General features: G+C 28.7%; 1 protein-coding gene across 2 annotated transcripts; it reads left to right on the forward strand.

The window, feature by feature from the left end:
- The first annotated feature begins 1,400 nt into the window (after positions 1–1,400).
- LOC114281019 (cytochrome b561 domain-containing protein At4g18260) lies at positions 1,401–6,960 on the forward strand. Of its 2 annotated transcripts, none has more exons than XM_028223451.2 (4): positions 1,401–1,937; positions 2,287–2,454; positions 5,550–5,698; positions 6,453–6,960. In XM_028223451.2, exons 1-4 carry the CDS (start codon positions 1,809–1,811, stop codon positions 6,829–6,831), a joined length of 825 nt encoding a protein of 274 aa, XP_028079252.2. In that variant the 5' UTR covers positions 1,401–1,808; the 3' UTR covers positions 6,832–6,960. The 2 variants fall into 2 exon arrangements, with proteins under 2 accessions (XP_028079252.2, XP_028079262.2); XM_028223461.2 differs by having other exon boundaries at positions 1,603–1,937; positions 2,290–2,454.
- Positions 6,961–11,451: the final 4,491 nt, after the last annotated feature.

Genomic DNA, 11,451 nt, shown 5'->3' on the forward strand with positions numbered 1-11,451 from the left:
CCTTATGTATTATAATCTCTTAATTAAAACGCATAATTTGTGAATAATTATATGTATCCTAATATGTTAATATGTTAAGGAAGTTCCTCGTAAATAAATAAATAAAGAGTATATAAGACTTTTGATTTTGTTGGAATGAAATGCATAAATAAAAAGGGTGCAGCTTGTCTTAGGTTTGAAATTAAGATTGGACCGTCTAATTTGGCCTATGGACCTATTTTTTAGCCCCATTTTGATAATTCAAACCGTCAATGTGTAGAACTCATTGAGTACTATATCTCTGTAAAAAATCAAGTTGATTGGATATCGATATCTATTTGATCGGATCAGATTTGTATAAAAAAATGAACGATGAAAAAATAAATGGTTGATAGAAATCTGATCCGATCAAATAGTTATCGATATCAATCAACGTAATTGTTATAAAAATATAATACTAGATGAGTTCTACACATTGAACGATTCAAATTATTAAAATGAGATCCAAAAATAAACCCATAAACCGGATTAAACAGTCCAATTTTAATCTCAAACGTGAGACAAGCTGGACCAATAAAAAAGGCTTACTTTTCACATCCACTAAAACTATGCCACAGCTATTTCTTCCCTTTTTTTTTTTTTTTTTTTTTTTTATCTCTGCACATATAATTAGTTTTCTGCCCTTTCTGGCATTGCTGCCACTCAACAGTTTGCGCCATCTCCGGCCCATTTTGGCAACTTCGGTTTTTTATTTTTATTTTTAATTTTTTTTTATCATCTCTTTAATTTTTTTACACATTTTTTTTTAAAAAAAAAATTAAAAATAATTTTTAATCTACTTCCCAAAATAACTCCGAAATTACTTCAAAAGCTTGGCACTTTGAGCCCCACATTGTTAAAACCAACCACTATCTTTATCTTTAGTACCTCTATATTTTACACACAATCTCACTGTATTTATTTATTTATTTTAATTGTCACAATTATTTTTTATATTTTTAATCAAGTTGCAATGTACTTAGTCATCAATTGACAAGAAATAGTCACGTGACAATTGCATGAGATTGTCATATGGCTATTTTCCACGACTCACGTTTGGGTATAGTATCATAACTCGATCAAAAGCGTAGAAATAATTGTTACAACCAAAATTAGAGAGGTCAAAGTGAGATTTTGTATGAAATTTCGTCTAATCAAATTTTTTTTACTGATCCTTTATTTCAAATCTTCACATTTGCCCCGTCAAAATATCCATTTGGATTATATTTAGATCAAGAATTTAAAAAAAGATTTGTGAATGAGCAAAAAAAAGTAAAGAAAATTTAAGTTATATTTTATTCACTTTTCTTTTTTCCTTTTCCTATTTTAAGTTCTTTTTCAAATTCTCAATCCGGGGGCTTAAAATCCATACCTTAGAAAACCCACAACTAGTCGTATAATATCTAAGCTAGCTAGCTCTTTTGTTTTCCTCATCATTCCTAGTCATCCCCTAGTTGCTTGTTTAAAAAGAAAATAGGTTGCAACTAAATTCTGTGTATAGCATATGAAAATGACTTCTTTACACCTACCACAAAATCTCTTACTGCCATATGCAAATAGAAAGTAGTCAATAGTGTCTGTTTTGTCTTGAGAAAGAAGGATGAAATGTTGAAAACAGAGAGAGAGAGAGAGAGAGAGAGAGAGAGAGAGAGAACTAAGTGGGTATTGCTCATCTGCTGCATAACAGCTAGTTGAGCATCTTCAACTATTGCATATATATACACATTTTTCTGTTGAAATAAGGGCTGTTCTGTTTAGACTTATTGCTTTACCAGCAAGAGATTTTGAGAATGCAAATTATGAAGAAGCTAGTAGTATACTCCACCACCACCACCACTCATGCAAACTTCATTCTTCTTTTCCTCCCATTTGTAGGCTGCTCATCACATGATCATCTCAACAAAGCCACCAATCACAAGGTCAGTCATTCATTCAAATTTTTTTTTTCTTTCATAAAAACCCATGAATATTACTAGAACGGATGCTCATTCTGTCGGAATATCCATTTTCATGTATTTGATTCGGTAGAAAAGAAAATGGCCATTTTATTTCAAGACTGAAGAATACCCATTTCATTCGTGTCTAAAATCTTTCCAGCAAATCAAACACTATCCAAGAAATTGATGTAAATTCCTTTGCTTTATAGTTAGGGACCTCCTTAGTCTACGTTACAGTTTCTCGTTAGACAAGAATACCATATAAACAATAACACATGGTAATCTAAAAATATCTAATAATTTTCCAAACTCGATAAATTTTCATTGTTAGGAGGTGGTGAGCCATCAGAAGACATTTGACATCACAGTTCATGGAGTTCTGTTGTGGGCATCAATGGGATTGTTGATGCCACTTGGGATACTTACAATTAGAATGTCCCACAGAGAGGAATGCAGAAGATGGTTCAGAGGACTCTTCTATTTCCATGCCATTTTGCAGGTTTACCCTACTTCAAAATCTCATCTTACTCTGGTTTTCAAATTCAAAAGCTGTTTTTTAATTTATTCTCACAAGAAAACTATACACATATATGTTCAATTGTTACAGACGTAATTACGTGAATTTGGAGTTTATTCATAAAATCTTGTACCAAATGACAAGATAAGTGGGTTTGAGTAATCTGTCATAAAAGAATCACACCATAGCATTGTTTGGAGCCAATTCCTATGGGGACCAAAGTACTGCTCTTGTTTGGTGTGACAACATGATTAAAGATTTGAACTTTGTTTGCTACATAATCAAAAGTCCCACTTCACCTTTAACTTTAGGGAAAATTGCCTACACCTCCCTTGAGATTTAACGAAATTACAAATTTTCTCCTAAGATTTCAAAAATTATATCCCGCCTCATCACAACTAACGCCGTTAACAGATATCATGAATTGACTAAAATGCCCTTTCGACAGATAACGGCAAATTGTCTGCATTCCCTTGAGATTTAGCTAAATTACAGATTCTCCCCTAAGATTTAGCTAAATTACAGATTTTCCTCTGAGGTTTAGCTATCTTATCATTTTTAAATAAGTTATGAAATGAAAAATTTAAATGGAAAAATACTTATTACACTACAAAAAATTAAGGTTTTAGAGACCAAAATTTAGGGACAAAATTATTTTTAGGGGACCAAATATTTTTGTTACGAAAAGTGTCATTATTATATTTTTTGAAATGAAAATTGAACAATAGTGATTAATTATTATCTTTTTAGTATCAAATTTTTTGTCTCAAAAAAAATTATTTTTAGACCAAATTATTTTGTCCCTAAAAGTCTATTTATTATTGACATTTTCGAAATTTTATCGCTAAAAACCTTATTTTTGACTTTTTAGGGCGACATTTTAACAACTATCCTCACAACGATAGAATTAGTCCATAAATGTCTTTTGCAACAAAATTTTCACTTTTAGAGATCAAAAAAATTTGTTTCTAAAACTTTTACATGTTGTAGTGTCAGATGGTGAAAATATCATAAAATTAACAAATAATTAAATATGTTAAAAACACAAGAAATGGTTTGTCAAAAAATTCTTAAAATATGTTTGGTTTGATTTTTAGAAATTTTTAAATTTTTTTTTTTAAAAATTAAAAATTAATTTGGTTAAGAAATAAAAAATATTATTATTTTTATATAATTTTATCTTTTGAGTGGTTAGAAATAATTTTTTACAAATAAAATATATTTTTTCATATTTATTTTTATTAAATTAGCTTTTTTTTTTAAATTTCGATTTTTTTTTTCTAAACAACAAATCAAACATGGTTCCAAATTTTTTTTTTTCCGTCTAACATAATTCTTTTGTAAATTTTGTTAATTTATCAAAGGGATTTTAATATGGGCAATATCGTTCATCAATTTATGTTTTGATGATGTCAGCTAACTATTAACGTTTAGTTAATAATAGAAATTAAATTTTTATGCGAATATAAATCTCAAAGGGAGATGTAATTTTTGAAATCTCAAAAGAAAATTTATAATTTAGTTAAACATTAAGGAAGGTGTAGATAATTTACCCTTAACTTTAATATGGTCAGAAAAAAATTGTAGTGAATACTTTATGAGCCACAAATATATGTCAATTCAGCCCATAGTTTGATGGTAGTTTAGTAAAAATCCAACCATGCTTATCAGAACACTTTGGTGGCAAGAAAAGGGTGTGACTATGCAACATTTAGGCAAACTATTACATATCATGGTTTGGCATCAAATGCTATATTTATAGGTGAAACTAATGATAAAATGATGTTCAATAGTTGGGAAGATTACATGCTTTAGCAAGAGTATTGAATATGATATACTCGTACCATGACGATGTTTAAGTCAATGTTTACAATTTTTTTTTTTACTATATCTATTTTATCAAAGGGTAAATTACACTAACACGTCTTGAGATTTCTATTTAATATAGATTCTCTCATCACTTTTAAAAAATTACATTTTCCTTCTTAAGGTTTGTAATTCATTACAAATTGTCTCATGGATTGCTAATGTTCATATCCTAAAATTTTTAAATGACCATCTTGTCCTTTTTCTAACCATTTCTTCTTCCTATCATCATGTCTACATTCTATAATTTTTCATCATTAAATTCTACCTGAATATATTCTTATTGAGTGATAATATATAAACATATATTTTATATATAATTTTCAAACACAATGATATAGCTTAATAGTAACCTTTCACTTTAAAACAAAAGATTTATAAACACGATTTATATTTACAATAATATCACTATCACAATATTTTTATAATATTTTTTGTATAAATTTTTATATATGAATATAATTTTTCATTTTTATTTCTATCATTATATCTAGTTAGATCAATTTAATCTAGATATATTTAAAAAGTATAAAATTTGTATAAAATTTTTTTAAAAAATCTATTGAATACAACAAAATAAGATAATGTATTGAATTTTTATATTTTTATATTTTTTTTTGTATTTCGTGAATTTAAAAAAATCACAAAATATTATATTTCTTAAGTATATCTAGATTAGGTGTATCTAAAAAATTAAAAAAAAAATGTTTAAAATATTAAAAAAAATTCAATAAAAAAAGAGAGAAGAAACTCAATTTTGTTTGTGAGTTAAATCAAAGAAGGTTTGTTATTTTTCTTAAAATAACATGAACAAAATATATGCATTATTTTATTATTTTATGTGTATGTCATTTTAATCTGACAATGAGGTAAGTGTAATTCTTCAAATGTGAGAGAGAGATCTGTATTAAATAGAAATCTCAGCTGGTGTCAGTATAATTTACCTTTTTTTAAAAGGAGTGACCCAATGCACAAGATTTTGTTTTATTTTTCTTCTAATCTATGTATAGAGTTAAGAAGAAAAACAAAAATGGTAAAACAGGTTTTGCAAAGGATAAAATGTATACAGTCTTATTCTTATTTTTGGAGAGAATGTTTCTATTACTCGAACTTGTGTCACCAGAAATCTTAACAGCAAGGCCTACTGTTGGACCAAACAATCCTTTTCATGTACTAAAATAATAAATTTATTTTATCTTTTTATTGAACAGACACTTTCAGTGCTTCTAGCCACAGCTGGGGCAATACTATCCATAAGAAGTTTTGAGAATGCATTCAACAATCATCACCAAAGAATAGGTTTAGCTCTTTATGCTGCCATTTGGTTGCAAGCCTTGATTGGATTTCGTAGGCCTCGACGGTAATTATTTCATTTGATTTCTTCACACTTGAAAACACATTAAGCTTAATCAAGAAAATTAAGCAAATTTAAAAGCCTAATGGTCAAAAAATGTTGTTGTAAAGTAGAGGAATAATGAATTTTAGTTTTGTTATTGTTCTAGTATATAAATACAAAAGTTTTGCAGTTTTTAGAAAACATATGGAGTTTTTTGATGCAGCTATTGGATTTCAACCATGTTAATTTGTACTTGTTGTGCTAATTTAATAAGCGTTAGAGTATTGTGTTCATGTTTTCTGTTTTCATTTTTCTGAAAACACGATGAATTTGTTTGGCAAAGTGTTTTCAAAATCTATTTATTTAACTTTATTTTTAAAAGAAAAGCAATACTTGTTATGGGAAACTCCAAAAAGTTTTCAAATTTCGATAAACAATGGGTATTTCAAACTTTAAATTGTTATTGTTTTTTTCTTTTCATTTTCTTAAAAACATAATGTTTCCCGCACTATTTTTTAAAATTATTTCGAAGAACATTTTCTAAAGCAACCCATTTTCTAGGAAATACCCAAAAGTGTTTTTTGAAACTTGTTTTCACAAAAAAAGAAAAGAAAAATGAATCAACATCAAAACAATGTGTTTTCTCAAATTTTCATTATTTTGTTTTTGAAAACATGAAAAACAAAAAATAAAGATAATGAAACCACAACCAAAGGATCAACTGCGTTCAATCAAATTTCATATAGTTTTCACTTCAATTTTCACATTTTGTATGCAGGGGAAGTAAAGGTAGAAGTGTATGGTACTTTGTGCATTGGGCACTCGGAACAACAATCTCTCTATTGGGAATTTTCAACATTTACACTGGGTTACAAGCCTACCATAAGAGAACATCAAGAAGTATTAGGGTTTGGACCATCCTTTTCACAACTCAAATATTCTTCATTGTGTTCTTCTACCTCTTCCAAGACAAATGGGAGTACATACAAAGGCAAGGAGTTATTTTAGGCAATGAGACAATCATAACACCCTCTAATGACCAAGTGATTCCTCAAAGGGACAACCGAATGTCGAATGAATTGTGTAGGAAAACCAATTCCCTTGGGAATTATTTTGCCAAAAGCAATGCGCTCAAGAAATTATTTCAACTAACATGAGATACTATTGGCTTTTCTCAGCTCACCTTTTTTATTTTTTATTTTTTATTTTTTACCTATACGTAATACTATTTATGCTCCACTTTTTTTGTATTTGTGTGTTGCATCAATAAAGGTCTTTTTCAATTATATTAAGATGCATTGAGGAATGCATGCATTAAAAAGTGGAGATAGAATAATGAAATCTTTTTGTTAATATATATATATATATATATTTTCTTGTGAATTAAGATTGGTTTTTTAGTCATGGGATGTGGTAATGGAGTGCTAGATTAGAAGATAAATGAGTTTTTAGGAGAAGTAGAACAACTAAAGAGATGGTGTAGTGCTTTGTACAAAAGATTTCATAAATATGTAAAGCATATTTTGATGTTTTGAATAAAAGATTGATGATGACAGCTTATCTAATGTTCTACAGATAGTTAATGGTGTGTTATTGTTGGAAAGACAAAATTTCAAACATCTTTTAAGGGTAAGTTTGAGAAAAGGTAGACAAGTCAATTCTAAGACTTGATTATATTTTATGTAAAATAATAACATAAGCTACAAATGTTGAGTTGGGCCAGATATAATATGACAATAATTATCAAGCAGATATCAAGATTTAAATTCTATCAACTATATTAAAAGTGGATTACCATTGCTATCCTAATGTGAACCTTCATTGATTTGAAATGAACATAATTGCATTGAAATTTAATAGTAAAACACAACTCCTTGTAATTTTATTTATTTATTTATTTATTTTTTTCTACAAAATTGTGGACATCCTCATTATTGAAAATTTTCATGTTCATTTTTCATAAAAACGAAAAAAGTAAAAAGTTTGACCGTTGGCATCAACAAAAGTTCCACTAGTCTAGTAGGGCTAGTCCATAATATATGTATATGTATATGAAAAATAGTATGTTGTCATTTAATATTAGTACTATTTGAATAACTAACCACCACTAAATGTGGAAGCACAAAAGGCAACAGTGGTTAGAATGATAATGGACTCCACCAACCAATTAACGACTTATTGTTATCATTATTTTATTTATTTTTTAATCTTCTTTTTGTCTGTTTTGCACTTTCTTTTTTCCCACAATTTTCATAGAACATCCTTTCTATTCTTTTTTTTTTTAATTTTAATTTTTTTTTTATAGAAAATGTGAGTGCATATGGAAGTATCCTTTCCTCCCCCCAATCGGGAAGTTGGTGGCATAAATATATAGATTAATCACACAAAAAATAAAAATCATTACAAAACATAATGGAGTGCATCATGAGCTCCATTCACAACTTTAAATATCTTATCAGGCCATGACATGAATTTTTTTAATAAAATCTTATTAAAAAGATTTTTTTAAATTGAAGAGGGATTGTCTCTCTTCTCTGCCACTAAGAATTTTGAAAATAAAGATTTAAGGTGGTAAAAATTTAGTTCGAGCCTAATCGATAATGATTCGATCGGCAGATTTAAACAAATTTTAATAAATGCAAAAAAGATCAAACTTTGTGATTGAGTTCGATACCTTAAAAACAGATTAAAAACTTCTCTGGAGATAATTACGTAAAGAAGGATTGAAACATAAAAGAATATGTATTTATTCAATTAATTTGTCACTTGCTATTAGTTACATAAACTTAAATAAGAACAAAAAAATAAAAAATACAGCAATCGACAGAAAGAAGAGAAGTGGGGGGTTGGAAAAGCTACTTGTTTAATCTACTCCTTATTGGAAAAAAAAAATGATTTTTTGTGACTTTAATGTGAAATTAAAGTAAGTCCCGACCATTGGTTGAAATGAGATTAAATAGGTTTAGATTCTTTGTAACAAAGTCTTTACACCACCAAAAGAATGACAAAAAATCATTGAGAATTGGATGAGAAATAGTCTCATAAAGATTGTCTCATAAAGATGGCCTCGTGAATGAGATATTGAGAATTGTGTATAGCTACCGATCTCACATTGATTGTAGAGGAAAACTTTGATAGGTATTTAAACCTCAAGATTTTGATAAAGGCATGAGCCCTTTTAGAGCATCTAAATTTTTCAAAGGAAGGGAGTTATAGATGCTTCAAGGATGGGTTTGGGCCAAGACTAGGGTCCAAGTTGGTTATGGCAAAATTGTCATACACGCTACTCGCCCGGACCGGTCTGTGATCCGTGGGCTTGGGCTGAGGCTGGCTGAAATGAGTTAGGTTTGGGCTGGACCAAATTAGTGGTCCACCAACCTAACCTTTTTGGGCCAGGTCTGCTGCAAATATATATATACACATAGATGTATAATGTGTGTAACTCACACATTGAATCTCCATCAATTGTGTGCATTACTCCAGGAGTAATGGGCATTAGTTGCCAGCCTTCATGGCTAGAAGATTACTTCTCTCCCCTCCATTGTGTATAAAAGGAGGCCCATCTCCCTTGGGTTCAAGAGAGAAATTTTGCTCTCAAATTATAGTCAAGTCAGTCTCCTTTTATAATTTTCTTCCTGTGTGAGAAAGTACTGTCATTGTCGGTTTACCAAAATTAACAGAAGGTGCTTCTGCGTTAGCCAGTCTAAACTGTCGTATCTTGGGAGACAGAAGTCAACGTACCTCCAGCATCCACAGTGAGACGACTAATCTGTTTTAAGGACACTGTGGTATCATACAAACTTTGGTTTGTTTTTTTTACCATTTATCATATTATGTATTTCTATGCAATATGGTTGTAATATTCGACATGTTTTCTTATTCTATAAAGTAATTGATTAATCATTAATTTATTTATCTTGTTTGATTTACACAATTTAGATAACAATTTAAAGACAGATTAGATATGTTTCCCATAAAATTAGATAAATAAATTCATACATGTAATAGGTTAAAATATTATATACGTTGCATTATTTTAGAATATGAATCTGCATACTGCTGCGTTAGCCCCATAGTACTAAAATATCTAAGGTCAATTACTTTATAATTCCCAGCATGTCACTGTGAATTGCTTTGGTTATAATGCCTACTTTTCTTTGGTTTCCATGTCATATTTGCATAATACTAATTTTGCCCAGAACTGTAATGATAGTCATGATTGGAATGTTAAATTCATATAATTTGAATGCCATTGTTTTCATCTTGATTGCCTACTGTTGCATAGTAGTTGTTTGTTATAATTAGTATCTGAATATAAAATATTAATTCATATTTAATCGGAACTGTTTCAAAGAATTGTATTGCCCACTGTTTTTTTTTTCCTGGGTATGTATGATTGGAATTATGATTATGCAATGTTATGTTTTATTTAGAATATTTTATTGCTAGATATCTAGTAATATTTGCATATTAATTATTGTAATATAATTTCATGAGCATGTTTTTCATTTCTTACCATGATTTGTATGCTTCGTTTTATAGTTTCATAGCATAATTTGCATGTTCAAAATTTTCTAAATTTTAATTTTTTGTTACATGCTTATTATTTCTAAAGTTATGTGTATGATTTTATTTACATGTTAATTGCTACAAAGTGTCACATGTGTATTACATGATTATGATTTTGTATAAATTCATTTGTAACTCTTGCCAATTAAAAGTGTTCATTGTATATTTATTCACATGATTATTGTGAATTAATTTCACAACTAGTGACTATTAAATTTTTAATTTAATTCTTAGAGTTATAGGTTTATTTTGTAACTCTTAAGGTTTATAGTTGTAACTCACCTAGCATTTTAATTAGTTAATTTGTATTATTAAATAGACTGCTAGATGGTTTCATGTTTCTTTAGATTGTTTGGTTTGTATTTTCTTGTGTTTTTCTGCTAACTTTCTTCACAAGAATACCTACGCTAAAGGGATTGAAAAAACAAATACAAAATCAAATTAATAGGATTTGGGACTGTAAAACAAAATTATGGACTACTAACCATTTTTTAATAGAAATACCTAAGCGAGGAAAGGAGTTTAGAAAATGGATAATCCTATTTGGATTGGTTTACATTTGTTTAGTGAAGCAATTTTTTGCTTGGATTTAGTTGATTTTTACCAACTGTGCAAAAGCAAGTTTTATTTGTTTGTATTGGTAGAATCATTTTATTTGCTTAATCATTATTGTAGTAATTTTTTACATTACTTGTAATTTGGTTAGCAATTTTTAAATTACTTGTAAGTTTGGAACTTGGTTTGGTTTTTTGTAATAGAAACCAAAGTGTTTAGCCTTGGCTAAAAAGTATTTTTTATTTGTTCAGAAATGATATCTAAGACGGATTTGGTTTCAAACCTTTGGGGTTTGAGGAAGTCTTTAGGTTTAATCATTTTATTCCCAAAGTGTTGGAAAATCAAATTTGGAGAAAGTCTTTGGTTATAATCTGATTATTTCTAAAGTGTTTTGATTTTGAGAAAATAAACCAAATTTTAGCATTAGCTAAAATATTTATGATTTTTTTTTCAGAAAATGGGGTTAGTTCCAAGAGTATCGGTTAATTTTTATGAATGGTGTAATTTTGGTACCAAATGTCATTTGCTTGGGAATTGGTTTGTTTTAACGTGATTTATCCCCTAAAAAACTTAATTCTAAATTTGTTTCTCGTGGATTAGGAGCCAACATGTTTTTGAAAGTTTGGTCTAAGGTTAACTGGGTCTTAAGTGGG

The sequence above is a fragment of the Camellia sinensis genome, chromosome 9, assembly GCF_055761805.1.
Source record: "Camellia sinensis isolate YWXY chromosome 9, ASM5576180v1, whole genome shotgun sequence".
Lineage (NCBI taxonomy): Eukaryota > Viridiplantae > Streptophyta > Magnoliopsida > Ericales > Theaceae > Camellia > Camellia sinensis.